The 20,933-nt window shown below is 48.2% G+C and overlaps 1 protein-coding gene across 5 annotated transcripts in view; it reads left to right on the plus strand.

Annotated features, from left to right (window-relative positions):
* The window catches only part of LOC310900106 (uncharacterized protein), a 35,221-nt gene extending 19,940 nt beyond the window's left edge, over nucleotides 1-15,281 (plus strand). For 3 of the 5 annotated variants that reach the window (XR_014584838.1, XR_014584839.1, XR_014584841.1), the window contains 2 exons: nucleotides 925-1,049; nucleotides 12,616-15,281. Coding sequence is in view for 1 of the 5 variants with exons in the window: in XM_083837512.1 (XP_083693638.1) it covers nucleotides 925-947 (23 nt within the window). In the remaining 4 variants the exon portion in view is untranslated. Of the gene's footprint in view, nucleotides 1-924; nucleotides 4,356-12,615 lie in introns of those variants that run through there. The other 2 variants (XR_014584840.1, XM_083837512.1) reach the window with 2 other exon arrangements.
* The last annotated feature ends 5,652 nt before the right edge of the window (nucleotides 15,282-20,933 follow it).

Below are 20,933 nucleotides of genomic sequence, written 5' to 3' on the forward strand. Positions count from 1 at the left end.
GGACTTGGTGCAGGATTGATCCAGGCCATGTCTTCTTCGACTCCTTATCTAATCTAGACTTAAAATGACCTAAACACTGGCATATGACCCCTGCCTAGGAAGGACTTCTATTTTTTGGCCAGTCCTGTGCTACTGCCTCTCCTGCTTTTAATAATGCTGCGTTGTCACCTGGCCCTGGCCCCGGCCAGCCTGTGCAGCCACCTCTGTCCCCAAAGAGGTAACGCAAACCCTCAGCAGGCACGGCTGGATGTCTGCTCACCGGTATCCGTTACCTGAGCTTGGGCTGTTGCCTACGGCGCTTTACGAGATCTCCCCATCCTGAAATTTCCCTTAGCTCAGTTTCATTGCATTACTCCCAGGAACGCTGCTGCTGGCTGATTTCACAGGTGGGGGCCCAGGAGGAGAAGCTCCTCAGCTTTCTCAGCAACCTGAACACATGTGCCTTGGAGGAATGAGTGATCTTGAAGCCGTAGGTATTGAGGCATGTGGCTGACACGTCGGGCTGAGCCAGGGTAGAGGTTTTAGTTCGTTCCTTTGATCTTGAGCTGAAACTTAATGTTTTTATTATTTGATTGGTGTTTTTGTGATTACATGCACCTGCCAATAATGATATCCAGGCACACGTGTAGGTGGGGTGCTGTTGAAATTAAACTCTCTTCCTTCCCTAAAATGACTGTGTAAACACCAATTCCATCTCCTTGTGTCATGTTTAGAAATGAGGGCTCCTGGTACTGTATTACCCTTCCTGAGCTGTGCTTAACAGGCACGGGGGAAGCCTGCTCTGCTCTCTGCTCCTCTGATTTTTTTTTCTCTTCCTTTTCTTTTTTCTTTTTTTTTTAAATAAAAATCAGTTTTCCTGCTGTTTGGGAAACATCACATCTTTGCCATATCGTGCACTCAGGGCTGTGTTTCTTCTGTCCGCAGATAGTTCACATGGCTTCATTTAGGATGTGATCCAAGGGCTGGTGGTCACAGCTGGAGACTTTATGCTGTCTTTGATGGATTTTGGATCAGCCTGAGTAGATTTTGGTACATCTTCAATCATGTTGGTAGGTATCGCCTCTTCCCAGAGCTCTCTCTATCCTGAAATTGGAGGTCTTTTTCCTAACCAGCGGCAGTCTTGGTGCTTGGATATCCATGGGAAGTGTCAGAGAGAGATGGACAGATAGACTGCACAGCAAATGTAAATGGATATGTTTAAAACATAAAAGCCAAAGATCTATGTAAAGGTTTGGCCTTGAACAGGAGAGTTATGAGAGGTGAAACCTTCTATGTCTTGAAGAACCTGACATCTGAGATCAAGCCAGCCTCAGAGCGTCTCACTTTCAGCTCCATCCCGCATTTTACACAAGACACCCTTCTGACAGCGTGTCCCCCAGCAGCCACATTCCATGGCGTGGCCCATCTCCTGGCAATAAGCCTCCTGGTGACTGTCACTCAGGGGCTGGCTGCCAGAGGCAGCAGCTCTGAGCATGCAGCGCAAGGCTGCAGCCCTTCCTTCCCATCTCTGCCTGTGTCGGATGTCCCTTGCTCTCTGTTTTTCAGCACGAGGGCTGCTCCTTCAGCAGGGCAGGCAAGGACCAAACGTCTGAGCATCTTCAGGCAGCGGAGGGGCAGCGCTGAGGACCAGGGATGGTATGGGTCACCTTCAGTACCATGTGCTACCTACTGATGGGAAGCTCCCATCTCCTGGTGCATCGGTCCAGCACCTCTCTCTTGCTTGAAAATCTGTCTGAGCAGAGCAGAGAGAGGAGCAGCATGCACAGGACGAGTGCAGGATCCCACCAGCTGCCTGTCGCACAGGACACGGCCTTCTGAGGTTATGCAGAGCAGACCCGTGGCGTGCTCCAGGTCTCTGCCGCACGGGAGGGGAGCGGGATGGCTCCGCACACCCTGCGGAAGGAGCGTGCCCGGAGGAGCGGGAGGCATGTGTTCCTCACTCCAAAAACCCTGGCAGTGTTTACAAAGTCAGACACGTCAGCGCAGTTACAGTCAGCGAAGTGAGTGTAAAACTGGCCTTGTTACTTCCCAGATCTGAGGGATACGAGTCAAATGTGCACAGATGGTCGGCCACTTTCCATAATGAAACACGTCTTTATTGTCCCGAGGAAGCTGCATTTCACAACCTAAGCATTGGGGCTTGCTTCTTTTTTTATATATTTTATTTTCTCTGCAAACTGTGGGCAGTTTTGCCCCTTTCCTTAAATCAAAAATTGTGGACGATAAAGACGTGTTTCATTACTGAGAGCTGGCCAAGCATCTGTATGCAATGGACTTCATTTTCTTCTCTAGGTTGCTGGCACAAACATTCCCAGCCCAAGCCAGAGAGGAAACTGAAGCAAATGCAGGGATCTGAGCACTCCCAAACTTGGGGAGCACTCGGGCTCTGTGGCTGCTTCTTTCTGGTGCATGCCCAGCTGCCACATCCCAAACTTTAAATGATGTGGGGAAGTGTAGGCACAGGCTGGCTTTGCCAGGCATGAAATATTTGGGTGCTTGTGCTGTCACAGTTCCCAGAAGCAGCACAACCACACAGAAAGCAGATGCTGTCCTTCGAGGGGTGACTAAATTTGTGCAAGGCTGCCTTGAATGACCCGCCTAGAAAACACATTATAGTAGTGATTCCTGGGCCTTTGTTCGTTTCTGCCTTCACTGGTGGGATTGCAGCCCCTGTTGCTGTTTGGATTCATGGCTGTGATGGGGTTCCTGAGTGCTGGTTTGGGAACATCTTCCCAGGAGCCAGCCCTGAGCTCCTCCTCACCATCGAGGATGTGGTGTGAGGTTTGGTTCCCATGACTGCTGCTCGTGCGGCTCTAGGATCCTACTCGGATCCTGCCTGTCCGGTAGAAATGACGCTGCGCCATTCTGATTTATGCTCCTGACAGAATACTTAACAAATACACTACTTTAAAGCATTACCGTATTCACCTTGGGACGAATCCATTCAGAGACACAGTACAAAGCATATGGTTGCGATGACAGCTCTGGGACCAGGATGTATTTGTCCCCAGTGCAATGGGGTTATGCCTGCAAACATATTTTGTGAAAAGTAGTTGGCTTTAATGATGCTTAAACGGCCAGTCCTCTTTTTCAGGAGAGACAGAAAGACTAAGAAATAGAAACAGAGGAAGGAGGAAGGGAGAGGGCCCCAAGAAAAAGATGAGCCATTTTTTACCACAAGTAAATGTGTGGGGCTTTTGACCAGGCACAAAAATAATTGGAAGCATGTTTTTGAAAGCTTCCCTATCTGCATAATTTGTTGCCTGCCTGCTGGTGGATTCCCAAAGACAATAAAGGAGCAGTCTGGGAGGAGAGTGGCAGAGTGGGATTCCTGAGTCGTGGCTCTGCTCTTGGCGTTGCTGCCGACTCGTCGTGGGGGCCGGTACCAACCCAGGATATTGTGCTTTCCCTTCGTGCTGCAGCACAGAGATGTGCGTGGCAAGGCTGCACTGATTCACGTCTGTGGCTACAGACACATTGCATCTTACACCAGGGCTAGGCCCCAGGGCTGGGGCCTTAGCCTGGCTTACCTCCTCCTTAGTTCCTCCTCTCATACTGCAAGTCTTGGTCCTGGCTTTGTTAGTCCTGCTTTCAAAGTCTGCCCTGCCCCAGGGCTGGGGGCCAGCCAGCCCACCAGTGCCAATTCGAGCACCTTTCCTTCTTTAATAGGGAAAGTTGGTGAGACATGTTCCCACACAGTGTGACAGCAGCATAAGAGAAGAACCTGTGTGACACCTGTGCCTCTCAGGATGCTCAAAACACAACTTTTGTGTGACAAATTAAGGTACACAGGTGTTTAATCTACATAATTAAAACCGAAGGTAACTGGCTCACTGGAAGAATGTAGGTATTAAGCACTTTTACTGGGCAGGCTGTCGGCTGGGTAGGCAGGTGACTGGCGTCCTCCGTGGTCTTGCGCAGCTGGTGGATAAGGTTCTGCCGTTTCTGCTGTTGATCCTTCTCTGTCAGTGTGGCTTTGAAAACAGCAGTACACCTACATAATGGTCCTTGGATCACAGCGTAACCACTGCAAGAGACAAAGTTAAATCTTCTGAAGCGACAGTTCCTAAGCTGGAACTCAGAGGGAACCTTAACCTGCAGCTAGAGCCAGGAAAACCACCTTTCTTTCACAACAAGCACGTCTCCATGCTCTTTCCCCTTCTGAAAACATATACAGCAGTCGATAAGACAGAAAACCCAACTAGGTCCCAAAGGCATTTAGTGTTTTCACAACATCACCGTCAATGAAAGAAAAGCTAGTTCTGGTAAGAGCAGCATGCCTTTTCTTTTTTTAGCTTGCAAACCTTGGCTAGGTATAATTGTATGAAGTCTTCTTTCATTGTACTTCTTGCGTCTGCAAGATCAAAGCCCCTCAGGATGTAACAGGAATCTCTACAATAATACCCTTTGGATGCTCATTTTAATAAAGAGTTGCTTTTAAAATAACCCAAAAAGAAAGAAGGAAAGAAAAAAGCAAGCAAAATCCAGGTCCTGATGGGATAATATATTTATTTTCTCTCAGTTATTTTCAGCTCTGTAAGACAAGTCTGAAAATTGTCTTTTGCAGACCGTTTCGCATAGAGCTGCATTTCTCAGCTGCTCATTTACAGGTGGCATGGACTAAAGAAGAGTTTTAGATAGACTTTGAAATAAAGTGGATGGAAGCAGAATTCTGCTACTGCCAGCACTCCGGGATGTTCAAGAAGAGAGATGCCAGGCTGAGAGACTCAAGAAGGGCTGTGCCTGCAACATCAGTGGTGTCAAAATGCTCCCTATGCCCCCTCAAAGGAAGACTTGGCGTCGGGTTGGTGGTTCAGTGCTATTTTTTCAAATAGTTCAAAACTGCTCTCTTGTATGCCCTCAGATCTTGCTCCTGGCACTCAGTCTTTGTTGAGATGCTGATGGAGATGCCCCTGTCTTGTGCCATTAGCAACACACACAGTGCTGCAGCCCGGCAAGTGTGAGAAGAGCAGCTCTGCTTGCTTACACCAACAGCTTCCTGTCTGCCAGAGCTTTCTGGGGGAACTACAGGAGTTTGAGGAACACCCCATGTCTGGCAGCATGGTATTGTCCATATCCACAGCTTGACGTTCACCTTCATGTTACTGTGAGTAGCTTGGGGTGTCACAGAGAGAGGTTGGGGTAGAAAAAAATGTTGATAAATGGTCTTTCTCTGAAGTCCTCAGCAGACAGAGTGTGCCTGAGTGAAAACCATAGAGAAAGCCCTTCTTCCATGGCTAAACCAACAGTGAAACACGCTGAGGGTCAGGCCTTTAGTGGGTGATTCATGACTCCAGGGTCACAGGGGTTAAAGATTCTCATCTGAAGGGGATTAGGAGTTTCCAAGGAAGCACAGTCCTTCAGTGCCTCCAGCACTTCCTTGAAGCTTTTGGTGTTTCAGACCTGCCTACGGCCTACCACATTATTCTGTCCCATCACATGAAATGTCCATCTCAGCTTTGGCAGAAGGCATGGGGGTGTGTGTGGTGCAGGGCACATGAAAGGAAGCCTTTGGAAAGGTGCCAGTACCTTCCACCAAATCCAATTACATCTGCGTGCAGGGGAAGCCAGGCCGGCTCCCAGGAGCCTCCTCAGTGCCCAGACAATGTGCTCATCCATCTGATAGCCTGTCAACGCAGCATGCTCCTGGCTTGGTGCCCTACACGTGCCCCTTACCTTGTGCCACTGCACCTTCCGCCCAACTCCCTGCAAACCAGCACAGACATTTGTTCTGGTAGGGAGAACTGACTACAGGCTGCATCCCACATGGTGGCATCTGCAGAGAAGGAAGTTATCTCCTGTGGACACCACGCACAGGGCTGGCTGCTTCACTGATGGGACCTGCCCCCCTTAGACTGCCCGGGAGGCAGGGCTGGAGTGGGATCCCTCACCCTCGTCTGCCTCCTGCTGAAGCCTCTCCTTCTGCCCCTCTCTCCTTTTCACCATCAAACACTTCTCTCCCAGCAAGGTGTTTTCTGATGCTTTGCATTACGTTCACGGTGTAAAATTGGAATGGACTGGGCCACTACAAGATGCTGAGGCTGTTACAGGTCGGTGTGCGCATACGCGCATGTGCATGTGCATGTTCATGTCTGTGTGTATGTGTGCGTTTAATGCAGGGCTTTACAAAACTATCAAGAGCTCTTTAAAGTGCCATAAAATTTAATGCTCAATAGGGAAGCCTAAACAAATGAAGCTGCACTATAAAATGTTTAGTGTTTCTATTGCTTTCGCTTTGAACATGAAGACTTACGGCAACACACAAGGGATTTCTCTGTCCTTTTCCTTATCCTTTCTCCCTGCGCCTCTTTTCTTCTGTATTCCCTGATTCCCAAAGAATTTACCATGGATTTTGTATGGGAATATCTTCAGCTCCCTGTGCTCTTGGTTCTAAAAAGTGTGGCTGTCTGCCACTGAAAGGGCTGCCTGTTCTCTGATTGTTCCCTGGGAAATATATATTTGAGATTAAAAAAAGAGCACTGCTCTTTCATCTACACCAAACCCCACCATATTTAATTATTTTACTGTGTATAGTGGCTGCCAGAACTGCCTGGTACAACTCTTATCCCTTGCCTGCTGTGATTTTGTCTGCTTTTGTTGTGACTTCAAACACAGATCTCAAAGCACAGATCTCGATGGAGAGCCAAAGTATGCCCCAAGTTCTCCTAAGGCACAGGCAGTGGGGACATTTTCTAAAAATGAAAAAAAAACAAGAGTCAAATTCTAATTTTTGCCAGTGATCGCGAGCATTGTGTGACTTCCAGCTTACTCCGTTGTCTCTCAAGACCCTCTCCTTAAAGCAGGGCAGCACACAAGCAGGTGAGGTGCCCTTCTCGCCGCTGTGCCCTTCTCTCAGCTCACTCTCATGGAACAGTATGGCCAAATGTGGGTGCATAAAGTTAGGCAGTTCAGTGAATCACCTGCTTTCATAGGCAATGGGGATCAGATATTAACTGCAGCACTCTGACTGAGCAGCAATGGAACATCCTCTGCGTCTGTCCTCACCTGTATTCCTGTGGTGACCACGTTCACCTTCTGGTATAAAGGTTTCTCTTCACTCGTGAAGGTTTGTGACATCTGGCTTCTCAGCACTGAGGAGCAAGTCTGAGATTTGCAGGGAAGAGCAAAGACACACTTCTAGGTGGCACGGTTTTGTTTCCACTAACAGGTGATGGGGATGAATAAGAGGCAGTAAAGACTGTATGTTGTTGCCTTCACCTCTTCTGCATCATGGCACAATATTATACTCACGTATACTTTCATTTCTGTCCATACTATGGTCCTTTTGGAGAAAAGATGTAGCCAAATGCCTTTGTCCAAATATTTTTTCCAAGTGAAAGGCTTCAGATTATCCCAGATATTGAATGGCTCCTCTTTTTTAGACCTCAGAGAAGCCATGGCCTTTCCTATTATTTCATCCGTGTACTTCAGTCTCAATAAGGGAACACTGCAAGGTCACAGCCTTTCCTCCTGACTAGAACCCAGGAAAATGGGGATTAAATCTTGCGCATACTCTAACACTCCCATATTTGGACACAAGTGGAAGGAACTTGTCTGTTTTCTAGTTTGCCTTCCATTTGCCCCGGGGCTTGAACTTAGCTGCAGGTTTCAGCATGAGAAGAGGCACGAAGTTCCAACGCACACATCTGGAATTAAGAGCCGAAAATTGGGCTCGGTGCTGATAACGCTTTATTGACAGGAGATGAAAGTCTTGATTCCAATAACTTTCCGAGCTCCAGTTCCCACTGCTTTACGAGGTGTTACACACTTTGGTACCTTTGAGAGAGAGTTTGCTTCCCCTCCTTCTCTCCCACATCTTTATTGCTTCTGTTCCACAGACTTGAGTCATTAAAGTCTGAAATGCTTCAGCCCAGGAGGGTACGGAAACCTCCTTTTTCTGCGCCCCAGTGAGAAAATGTCAGCATCCAGGTTATCTGTAGGGATGGGCACGAACCAGACCCTGAGGCCAGAGTGCTCCCCTGCTCCTGGTGTTGGTCAGTGGCAGGGCTCAGCGCTAACAGCTCAGGACAAACCCTGCTTGCAAAGAGGGCAGCCACCTACCATCCGTACTCAGTCACCTTCCTTCCTCTGCCCAACATGGGAACTCCCACGCTACCCTAAAGAAGCTCACAGTCCATAGAAGTGGGGTTCAAAACAAAAGAGGAGGAAGAAAGGTAAATTACGTACTACAGGAGGCTTGTTTCCTCTGTCATTCCCTGCTGCCATGTGTTGCTGTGATAACAGCGAAGTGGGTGAGGCACAGCCCTCGTGACCATGACCTTACCCAGCAGCAAGGACCAAACTGATCTCAGAAGGCTCCAAAGCTGGGGGACACAAGCCACTACCTTCATTTCTGTGTTATAACGCCCATGGTGCCTGCATCCATTGCACTTTGGAAAGCCTAGACAATGTCTGCATTCCCATGTCCGTCAAGCTGTCCTGAGTAATCCTCCTCCTCCATGCTCTAGCCATGGGTCAAGGAGTTTCCTCCGTCTTGTCTTGGGCTACCTGGCCGTTCACCTCACTCTCCCACTGCTGGAGGCAAGCCCTAATAAGAGTCAGCTGCTGTTAGGGACCCCAGTCCCTAAATCAGTTCTGCATTAACAGCAAAGGCTCCATGAAGGGAAAGTCAAAGGTTGCAGGCCATTATAATTACAACTGTCAAAATATAACATTGCTCAAATTGGGAAATCTTTTATAAAGTAATTTTTTTTTTTGGGGGGTGCAAAAAATGTGTGCTTGTCTGAGGAAGGGCTTCTGTGTTTGTAGGCTTTCATTTCTTCCTTATATTAATTTATTTCCTGACAGATACTAGCTGTCCTTAAAAATATTGCCTGTAATTTCTAAGGCACTTTCAAATTTCCTTTAGAAAAGAAAATTCCTGAAAAATTAAGTTTGGGGTGTTCAGATAAAAATAAGGTATTTTGTCTCAAAAAGGAAAAAAAAAAAAAAAGGGAAAAAGCAATAGGAATTTTTGATAGGAATTTTTGGTATAAGTCACTCCTCACATTTAAGAGCCAATGTCTGCAGTTACGTAGCACCACATAATGTTTTATAGGCATCATGGGATCTGTAGTTTTATCCCTGCTTTTCCTCTGTAGCTTTGAGTGGGAGCGTGAAGAGCTCTCACGGCATCTCCCGTGAGGTAAGGCAACGACATAAATATGGAACATAAAAAGAGAATCGTTTTCAGTGTTAAAAATAGTTCAGATGAAACGTTAACATTTTTTAATGCTAAAACCAAACAGACAAATACAAACCCCACGTTTTCAGATCTGCTGTAATTGAAGCCCTGTGGCTGCACTGTCAGGGCTCCTGTCCTAGCTGCATGCAGCCTGTTCCCCCTGCAGGAAGTCTCCTCAGTATTTATTACGACTCCAGGGTTATCGCTAGTGTTAACTAACAGCTGTCACTAAGGGTGGGTAAACTGTGAGCCAGAAACCTTATCGGATTCATTTGCTGCCTGTCGCCCACCTCCTTTTTCTGATTTGACTCTGAATTGGGCCTAGCTGCCTGGGAAGCCGCATGGCTCCTGGGGGCTTCCCCCACCGCCAAGCACCTCATCCTGTGGTGACACCTGGTCTCAGGGCTCCACACACCAGCGCTTCTGAAGACCATGGGGAAGGAGGCAGATAAAAGTGGCACAAAGTTACCAGCTTCCCAGCTGAATTCATAAATCTGCACCCTCCAGCAGACTCCAGGATGTACTTACCTGCAGCTCGCCCTTGCTTAATCTGAAGATGATTTTTGTCTTTGGTGATTTCTCCTTTCTGTAAAGGGAGCACAGTTTTCGTGGAGCTAGCCATCTCCTCTGACTTGCTGATGCTCCAGGCCCCTCAATAGCTGCCGTCTGCTCCTGCCTCTCCCCAGAGGATCGTGTCCAGCAGGCAACACTCTGCCATGCAAACCTGGCTGTTAGAGGGGGTTCACCTTCTTTAGAGGTGTACTGTTGCTTTCCAGTCAATGCAGTTCTGATGCATTTGGGAAATAGATGCCAACACTTTGGACTACTTTTCCTAATGCTTTCTGAGTTGAGTGGTTTTAGTTTCCACCAGATATCAAAGAGAGGTTCAAGATCTGGAAGGGTCTTGAGCACTGGAAAAGATCCCCGGAGAGCTGGAGAGTGGAATCCTTTCCTGGCCTTCACAGATTTTATTTTAAACTTTATAGTGAGATTTTTGCTCTTTTCTGGACCTGGCTTGTCTCTGGTCTGTCAGCCACATGGTACAGATGTCTGCACGCCCTTCCCTGCCAGCATTCTCCCAGGCTTTATTCCCAAAACCTGATCTCCTTGTCTGAGCCTCCATGTGTTAAGGATCCCTTTGGGACAACATGATTATTTCCTTCTGCCTGCTGTGTATCCCTCAACATCTTGTCTGGTAAAAGCCAAGTTTTGACCACAGACAAATATCTTTCTCAGACCTGGTTCAGCTTGTAGAGAGAAGCACCATCACATGGAGTAGTAGGCCCTGGACCAGACAGGTCTAGGTACCTGCTTCCCAAAACAAGAAAGAGATGGTGTCTTTTGAACTTCATCATGTCATGGAAAGTGCGATCACCTAGTTTCTATTCAAAATGGCTTTTAATTTAGAATGAGAAGACTGCCAAGGAGGAAAAACAAAAGTTAGAGTGTGTGTAGGCCAGGAAGGCCTACACATGTACTGAGTTAGGGCCCCCTGGCTTCCCACCAGGTGAGCTGTAACCTCAGCTGCCTGTAAAGAGAAGCCTGAGGGAACACAGGACAATAAATAATTGTCCTATTTGCCTACCAAATAATGGTTGCCTGGGTCATTCACCGAATTTTCTATTCCAAGAATGGAAGGGACTTGGGCAAAGCCAGCTAGTGACAGGCTCAAAACAGAGAGACTTCTTCATCCAGCCTAGAGCTAAGCTGTGGGATTCCTTGTCACAGGATAGCTGGGTGTAAAAGTGTACTCGCTAGAAAGCCAAATAGAGAAAACGCTCCGCCAAAGCTGTTAAACACAAAGATATTAATTACCAAATTACCAGACATTAATTCTCTGGGACACTGGGACATGCCTAAGCTCTGCCACGTAACCTTCCTTTCCTTCTGGCACCGAGACCAACGTACAGGTAGCCCACGGCACCTCTTCTCACCAGCCTCTCTCCTTCCCTTCCTAGTCTCAGCTTCCCACTGATGGGCCAAGCACCTGTGTCTGCACTGATGGACAGCAAAATATTTTAACCCTTCACTGCCAGGATGCTCTGAAGTGAAAGCGAGGAGCACGAAGCCGAGCGTGCTGCACCTCTGCCACGGCTGCCTGCTGTCTCCCGCTCTGCTTTGACAGACGGGAAACACCCCGGAGCAAAATTAAGAGGAGCTCTGTTTATTTTGGGACTGCAGATTACTGTCAAACATGAAGGGAGACAATTATTTCCATTGTGGAAAATGTGGCATTAGTGAACAAGCAGTTCTCTCAGCCTCGGCTTTGTGTTTTTGTGTTTTTGTGTTTTGCTTTTCTCTAAGGAAGGTTTCCTTTTTTTTTTTTTTTTTTTTTTTTTTTAAGCACAGGCTTGAATTAAGTGGGCAGAGAAGCATTTAAATACAAATATTTGTAAACTAAGTGGTTTTCCTGAACAAAGCAGATCCAGATGACAGACAGTCTGTCGGCTGCAGTATCTCGATGCTTGTCCCATGGCGGCCCCTTTGTTTGGTCCTGGGTGGGGGGACAAGGATGGGGCACAGTGGGGCAGCAGCGGGGGGCAGGGGACGGGGACTTTTTGTTCATTATTACCAAACTGACCATTGTGTTGTCGTGCAGACAGATACTGGCAGCCTGGCAGTGATGGGGGAACGTGGGAACAAGCAGCTTCAGAAGGAGCTTCAGCTCTAGAAGGTGTAGGAGAGGTATCCATCAGATCATCAGAGCGGGGCAGGAGTTTCCCTGAATAATCTTTTACCGCCAGGAAAAAAAAAATAAATCATTTGCCATATCCTGAGCCTTCTGGAGGATTTGGTAAAAGCTTAGTTAGGAGGATTTTCTCATGCCTCAGAAAACATTTGTGGCCAAAACCAAGGTGGGTACCCCAGTTCAAGGACAGCCATCAGCTACAGCTCTCTCTGGTGATCCAGGCTCAAAGCCCTTCCCAGAGCGGGTCTAAGTTGCCGTCACCTCTCCCCAGACCTTGGGCCTGGTTAAATAGGGAGTTACATTCATGTTGTTTTTCGCTGAAAAGCTTGGAAAGAACTCGAATCCATCCTGGAGAGAAACAGAGGAAAAATCTTGGAAGCGCAGGATGGAAAACACACTTCTTGCCCACAAGTAGGAATTCCTATCCCAGGCGCATCCGTGCTGCCCCTGCCCCATCCCCATGCCGCTCACCTCCCCGGTGGTGGGCTCTGACCAACCTGGCTCCAAGGCAGCGCTCACCTCTGGGGGCTGGGGGGCTGCAGATGCCAAACGGCAGGAGAGTGCCAGGGTCGGCTGTGCTAGCTGTTATTTTTACTTCTTAATAATGCCCTGAGGCTTCTGTTACTTTCCATTGTTCATTTCTAGGGGAAACTGCACTGCCAAGGTCTGTTCACTTGTTCTGGCTTTTTCTGCAAAGGCCTGAAATGCCTTTATTTTTTGTTTTTTTTCTATTTGTTCTCAGAAATGAAGCTTCTCTGTAAATGGCACGTACCAGCTTTCCACCCTGCCTATGCCTTAACCACAAATGTCTGCCTCCTGACAGCTTCTCCCCTGCTAGCCTGGGCTTTCTGCAGTGGCTGCTTGCGCTCCCCCAGTCTGTCCGCATGGTCACATCGGGACACGACTGGGAAGAAGAAAAATTCCTGGTAGAGAATATCGTCACGGAGCAGCCTTCCATGTCATCGGGATGGGCATCTCCACGCAGAAGCTGGTCCTGGACCCTGTCTCTCAAGAACTGTGAAATACTTCCCCAGTTAAACCGCCTGTCACATTACTGAAGGGGGCACTGATGTATCTGATTAGTGAGGAAGCTCTGAAGGAATCCATCTGTCTTAGCATTCGGATGGGTATTTATCTCCTTCATGGGTTTCTTTTGTCCAAAGGAATCATTTACTCTGATGTGAAGTAATGCAATATCTGCTCTCTTTAGGGATTTCAGCAGGAAGCTATACTCCCTGAGCCTCATTTTAATCTCCTATTGTCGTAAATCAGGAATAACCTCAAGAAAGTCAGCAAAATTATGCTCGTGAAAACTGATGTACAAGACACGGGGCCTCTGATCTCCACCAGCAGTAGAGATGAGCTCAGCCCCTGAATCTCTTCTCCCTCTGTATGTAGATCCTGCTGGTCTCTGGAGATGCTCAGACGTGGCTCTTGTGTGCTGAATACAGCAACCAGGCTTTGGAGGGTGGCGCCTTTCATGATTTTGCTGACCAGGTAGAAGGAGAAGATATGAGGGCTTATACAGATAAATTCGCCCTGTGAGAGGCTCAGGACAAACCAATAGAAACAAGAAATTGCAGTTGTGCAGAAAAGTTTTTAAATGTACTCTCATACTGACAAAGATGCTGCAACACACTTCCTATTTGCATCAATTACAATGATGGGTATGGAGCAGATTCAGAAAGAAAATCAAAAGAGTATTTCAGTGGTACTGCTTTTAAACCTTGTGTGACTATAGGAGCTCCAGGAAGCAACATTTTGGCTTTTGTTCTGCCTAAACACCAGATATGATTGGGAAAAATGATTTTGTGTTTTCTTCTTATTCAGCATGGTTAAAATCTGAGCTTCTTTTCTGTTTCAGGTAAACAAAATGGATTCTGCTTAGAAGCTGTGCTTAAATGGAGTTGCTGAGATAAGAAAAAAACATTAAGATTTTGCTATGTTAAAAGATGGATTTAAGAATAGATAGTATTACAACAATCTGACTTGCAACATGCCACTTTCTGATTTGTTTCTCTTCAACAATTCATTTGTCTCAGACAGTAAGAATGGTCTGCTCACTTCCATAATTAGGGGAGATACTGAGATTTCAGGCTATGCAGGAAATATCTATTAATGCCATTCCTTTTTGCTGTTCTCATGCTTTCGCATTAAGGGTTTGGCATGAGATCAGGTTAAGAGTGAAACACTGTCTGTCTGTCAAAGTTTTATGGTTCTTCCAGTGGTGTCTGAGCACCTCATTGTTTTTGTTAAATCTCAAGAGATACACAGAGAAGTGACCTTTCTGCTTTCATAACTTGTATAAATAAAGGCTTTTGCGAACTGCTTCTGGCAGCCCTGGATGATGGAAGGCTGAAATTCCACTTTGTGAGAAATTTTCACTTTTAGAACTGAGATGTTATTCTGAGTGGAAGTGAAAAGGCAGTCTTCATGAATTTCCCTTGGAATAAAATGCTGAAACATTTCAATTCAAAGCTGTCAATGCATCCCATTCTGATGCTGCTGGATTGCTCTGTTTTTACAGCATCTAAAAGTGATGCTGCGTGCTAACTGTGACATCTGGCATACCCAGGGATATTCTGTGTACTTTGCAAATCACAGCGAGATTAGCTGAAGTGCTCAACATCCTTTTGAAAACAAGGCATCATTTATGTTATTGAGATGATTTAATAAGAGCAAAGTGGTGTGTTGGGGAAATTCCCCGTCAGAAACGTGGAAATCTCACTTTCCTATAAAATAGTTGATTTTCAGTGAGGTGGGCCTTCTACAGCAATGCAAAGCCCTCCCTGCCCCGTGCTTAACCCCACCGATGTGAAGATTTGACGACATCTACTGACACCCATCTTAGGTGGCTATAAACCACCTGGCTTGAAACCTCCCCTTCAAATCCGGGCACAACGCCCTGGCAAGCATGCAGGCAGAGCATCCTCCGGCAGAGAGAGCAGCTGTGTTTTCCAGCACAGCTTTCTCCCCGTTTCGTGCCGGCGGTGCAAAGTTAAGGCACCCGCTGCTGGGGTGAGCCCTTGGTCTGTGTCCCTGCGCCGAGGGGGCGGCTCAGCAGCGCTCCGTCGGGCTCTGAGCGGGACTCGCCTCTCTGGAGATGGCTGTCATCAATTTGTTCCTCTCCATTTTCTTTTTCCTCCCTGCTCCCTGCTCGTCGCGCGTACATCAAGAGGCTGTGATAGGCATGTTTGAGTGAGACAAATGAACAAAGACATTCCCCCCATGTTTCCCACCGGATAAATCACAGATGGGCCCAAATCAACCCCCCTGGATCCAATGTGTCGTTATGTATCTGCCACTATTGCTTTCCAAGAGGAAGGATGAATATAGCTTTAAATGATTAGCTGCCTTATGTATTACCATGTCTCAAAGCAACAGGGGGTAACACGGGCAAATAACTACACAGGCAAGGAAGTACATGAGGGCTGAGCATTCAGGACTCTCTAACAACTGTGGTTTCTTTATAAAGAGCAATAAAGATGGTTTTAATGTACTGTATATGATGCAACAGATGCAGGATGCCTCTGGCAAAACTCCTCTGGTCCAAAGCTGACTGCAGACAGTTTGATGATTTGCAGGGAGCTACAGATCCCAGAAGGGGGATTGTATATACCTGTCAGCTGGTAATCAAAGTTCAAACCGGCCTTGAAAAAGCTTAATTAGTACTGACACCAACATAATTATGTGAGCGAGGGAACAGTCGGCGACTGCACAGTTTTGTGCCTCTACCCCCTTCTCCCCCATCCCGGTCTCATCCCCACTAACTTTTGGGGTCAGCTCATTACTGTGTGTCCTGCACCTCTGCCGCCGCAGGCTGGACTGGACATGTCTCCAGGCTTAGCAGGAGCAGACAGCATTGTGTTTCCTCTCTCCTCCTGCTGCCAGAGATGATCCTAACAGCTCCAAGGTTGCAGTGACATTGATAAATGCAGGGCAAGAGCACGCTCAAGGAATAACAAAACACGTCCTAGGAAGCCCTGAGGAGCACAAGGAAAGCAAAGCAAGAAGCTGCAGCCTGTCATCTCCCAGAAACACAATGATGCTTCAACCTCAGAAGGTTTATATCAATTAGGAATAGATTTAGACTGAGCCTTCAAATCCGAACTGCAACACGGAGCTCCTGCCCCTCTCCTTTTTGTAGTGAGAGCTGCAAGCACAGCTTTCCTGTGCAATGACATCAGCGCTCAAACCTGTTTTAGGTATCGTGATGACTGTGATGTTTGCCTCCATAAATAAATTCATTCATTTGATTTAATATCCCACTCGAAGTCCCATCTATAGGTTTTCGTGGCTAATTTTGGTCCGTGCTTCCTCTGCCAATTCCAAAATATAATGTCTACAAAAGCCTTCCCAAACTCCCGTAACTGATTCACTAGAGACAAATTTTGCATAGAAGCCTGGAAACCGAGCAGACACTGATGGAGGAAGGCAGGAGATCCACTGCATGTTGCTCACAGGGAAACGCAAAGAGTGGAAGTGCCTCTTTGGGACTGAGATGAGCCCATGTCTTGCTCACCCTGGCCCAGGACTGGATCCAAAGCCAGGTTTCCCCCCAGCTGTGCAGCTGTGCACATCAGTGTGATGCTCCAACTCAGCACTTCAGAGAAATCTGCGATGTCCAGATGTGGGCCCAGCTCCAACGTTTCCCTAAGTCCTGGAAGACGAAACTATACCTCCCTCCCTATGCCCGGCCTCATTTAAAAACCGAAGGCAGCAGAAACTCAGCCCCGACACCTCCAGTAGTATCAGAAAGAAGGGGAAGCGAATATTTTCTGCTTGCTTTGGTAGAACTAGAGAAGGAAAAGCATGGTGCCTGCAAACAGTTTGGCCTGTCAGTACTGCCAGGTGCTGCCCATCACACACATTTCAAGCAGTGTGCCCTCGTCCTGAGGATGTCTGGATGTGCCTGAGAGTGGCTGTGCCAGCACAAGGTCTTTCAAGTGCTCTTAGCAGAGGCCTGGTAGGGCTCCAGGACGGCACTGGGTGAGATTGGGCAGAACCAGCAGCTGAATTTCTGTAAGCAGAGTCAATGGGATGCTCATGGGATGAAGGGTGACAAAGGGAATTGTGCTCTGTGCAATAGGAGTTCTTCCAAATCCACTGTTATATGAAGACAGAATTCTAAAGTATTTTTAGAATTTTCCCCCCCAAAATCCCAACAACAGCTCAAAATGAAATGAAAAGCTGTTCATGTCTTAAAAGACAATGCAAGCGGAATTTATTTTCTTTCTAGAGAGAGAGGTATTTAAGTGGGATAATGTCAATGGCCATCCGTCCAGGAGTGACCAGGCTTTCACAGGTCCCTTTGAAGACGCCTGTTTGTCTGGAAGCCACAGCAGCCCTTGTAGTGCCAAGGGGGCAGAGCTCCAGGAGCAGCTTCCAGACAAGAGCTGACATTGTCTGCAGGGCTCCCATTGTTCCACAAGAATGGCAGCTGGCCTGGGCTGGGAGTGACAGGGGATCCAGGACAATGCAGTGGGGTTGGTCTCAGCATCCCACGCTGGTTTGCTTCCCCCTGCTTCTGCAATTCAGAGTCCCCAGCAGTCCTCCTGTCAGCGCAGCACCACTGCCCGTCCCAGGGTATGGCCCCACGTGTTAATAGCTCCTGCAGTGGGGGGGTCACATCCACGGTGGCCTGGGGACCTGTCTCACGGAGGACTTTCTGCCTGAAGGGAAGCATATCTAGCCCGTCTGGAAATTACAGCTGCCAGATACCATCCCTGGAAATGCCGAGGGTAAGTACCGTCTTAGAGCACCTTACTTCTCCCCTCTCTGTTTGAGTCTACCACTACTAGCAAAGCATTGTACATACACCTAAATTCACTAGTGGCTGGGAATCTCTTCATCTTTCTACATACTAGCGTGCATGAAAAACAGCTCTAAAAAATAAATAAATCTTTTCCTCGTGTTGGCTTGCCAGGTGAGGGACTTGAGGGTGGCTGGAGGAGAGCAAGAGAGAAGGAAGCCAGTCCGCGCACCGAAAATGTGCAGTGAAGAATGGAAAGAAGCACGAGGTGCTATATTGAGATCTCATGCAAACAAGGAAACTGCTTGTAAACTCCTGAATTAGACAAATCATGCTAAATTTACTGGAATGCAGAAAAATAGTCGCATCCGTTGCTGTGTCTTGCCAACTGTAAGCTTGCCAGTGCAATTTTTAGACCAGAGGCAGGAAGTTACATATAGGCTCACTTTTTTCTCTTCCCTTTTTCTCTGAGTCAGATTTCAGACAAAAATGCCTTTTGGTAGTGGAGACGCATTTCCTACATTTATGGGGTACGTGCAGACCAGCTCAACATACGCTCTCCAGCTTGGTCCAGAAGGAGTTGGTCACCAGCCGTTCTTCAACCAAACCACCCTCAGACGTATGTTGTCTGGTTGCCTCTGCTTGCACAGCCTCTGATGGACAGTGAAGGGCACAGTGGTGAGCAGGGCATGTGTTCTCCTCACCTCCTGTCCACAGAAGAGACCCACGTGTCTCCTAGCATGACTGAGGCTGGACCTAACAAGGTAATGTCGAGGTTTTGTCTGCCTGGGTGAGCACAGACACACCGGACCGTGTGTGCTCTGGCTACACCCAAAGCCACACGCTTTCAGCTTCCCTTCTTTACCCTGGGGACATCCCTCAAAGCCCAGTCTAGCAACTACCACTGATTTCAGAAACCGTACTTACATCTTTAGAGATGCAAGATAAACCCTCCCTTGCGAGATAAACCCTATCCAGCTCACGGTTTGGCTGGCACTGTTTACATCTCGTCATTCATGATAGCACTGATGTCCACATGTGAACAAATAAGTGAATGGCAGAGTAGCAGAATGTCTAGATACATGCGATTTGAGCAGCCAACGTGAATAGCAACCTAATTCAGGGTATTTGCACCAATTGTTCCTGCTCTAAAACCTCCTCTGTGGTTCACCCGTGTCCCAGCAACAGCACAATGTGCTACCACCCATGAGAGCAGTGCATCCTGTCCAGACCTGTCCACCTGCCCACAGGGTCACCCAGCTGCAGGGTGAGGAGCCTGGGTTTCCCCACCCTTCCTGCCAGCCCCAAGGAGGCCCCACCAGCAGATGTAGCCTGTGGCAGGCTCCTCAAGCAGCCAGCACATCAGACCTGTCACACCTCACACCTCTGGGGTTGGAGAGGCCACTGAGGACCTGCAGACCTGCCCATATTTTTTTACAGTGACATGAACAGGCTCTGGCTGAGCTGAGAAAAACATAATGTGAAAAGGTCTGAGACTGCCCAGCTCAATCAATGCCAGTCTGTTTTCCTAAAGTCCCTTGTGGCTTTCAACTCAGTAAACCGTGGCTGCTAAGGTCTGCAGGTGCTGGGGTCACCCTGCCATTCCTGAGAACGGCCCCTGCAGTCCAGAAGATGATCTGGATGGAAAAGAACTGGGACATGATTAAAGTCAGTGAGGGGATAATCCAGTGTGTCTCGGCCTTCCACAGCAAGAGATTTGTCCCCTCTCCTGCCACGCTGCAGCCATCATGGGCAGCCCCAGCAAAGTCTTAAAGCCCTGGCATCAAGCTGAGAGGTGAGACACCAAATGGATCTACTGAATTTGGTAGCTCCAATAGCTTGGGTTTCTGCAGGCCCAGTGTGATCAGGCACACCTTTAGCTTCCAGCAGCAGCTTTTATGAATTCACCTAGATGATCTCCCACCCAAACACATCCACCCGTCCAGGTACATCCTTTAGGAGGCTGTCTCAAGCCTCCTGAGCATGACATCAAAACTAGTTCAACCTCGAAGCATGATGTGTTCGGCAATCTGCACCACTCTGGCCATGTATGACAAGATGGGTGCTTCAGTAATGCCTGCAGAAGTCCCAAGCCCTCATCAGCTACCTTCACACACCTCTGCAGCTATTACAAGGTCCCCCAAAGGTGGGAGACAGCCAGAATGGTTCCTCCAGCTCAGTCCTCAAGGCATTTCCCTGAATTGCATTCTTGCTTTCTCCTAATCTGCAACTTCTATCACCCAATTGCTTTTGTGTCCAAGTGTTGAGTAAGATAGGGGCATTAAGCGGGCAGAGGAGGCACCAGTCTCCGGCCCTGCCCCGCACTCCACCAGCACCACCCAAAAGTTTGGAGGCATATGACAGCTCCGTAGCCTGTCTTCCCCAAGCCCAGCACCTCCCTGGTTCATCACGCGGCTGGGTCCAGCCCTGCGTAGCCTCTAAATTCTGCTGGTGCTGCTAGCAGATGCATTTGCTGAAGTACTTGTGAAAAGCCTTCGGAGGCCAGAGCAGGTATTGCTCCATCTCCTCTGCTCAGCTCCTGCTCCTGTTGTGTGGGAGACTTTTGGAGCATTTATTTTATTTATGTGAAGGAAGGGGATGCTACCGGACCCCTTCCCAAAACAGGGACTTGTGACAACTGATGGCTTGAACAGGACCACCCAGGAAACGCGGGGCAAGGAAATATAACTGGGGCAGCACTCTGACCGCTCAGCTATCCTGCCTCTGGAGTGTGGGGCACACCATGGAGAATTGCTGCACTGCTTGGGTTCAAAAGAGGACAGCATCTGAACCCAAGGCTCAGCTGAAAACCAAGCTGTCTCTGAGGCTCAGTGAGCGTGGGTAACTCTTTCACGTCCCTGCCTTCCTGTGCTATTTGCTCATCTGTTTTCTTCTTTTTCATGTATTGGTACCTCAGGAATAGTGGGATCCATCCGGGTTAGCAAACAGCATTGCCAGAATATCCTGAGAAAAGACTGCAAGTTATTTCTGGCCCAAGCAGGAGCTGGAAGTATCTGACATCTCCCAGTGCCCGGAAAGCTTGTTCTCATGAGAACTGGGCTTCACACCGCGTGCTCAGGGGGGACGGAGCTCAGGGACCTGGAGAAGCCCCCGATGGCCAAACACAATGGGAATGACCATGTGGGTGAGCTGGGGCCACCCCATTTTGGGTAACCCTGGAGAAGGCCTCGGCTGAGCACGGCTCCTGGGCGCTGCCACAGCTCTGCAGCGGCTGTTGGGTGCCTGCTCCGTCCCCGAGCCTCCCCCTCTTCTCCCGCTTCCCTGTTCAGACACCGTTCTTGGGATTA

Source organism: Anser anser (genome assembly GCF_964211835.1).
Source record: "Anser anser genome assembly, chromosome: 5".
Classification (NCBI taxonomy): domain Eukaryota; kingdom Metazoa; phylum Chordata; class Aves; order Anseriformes; family Anatidae; genus Anser; species Anser anser.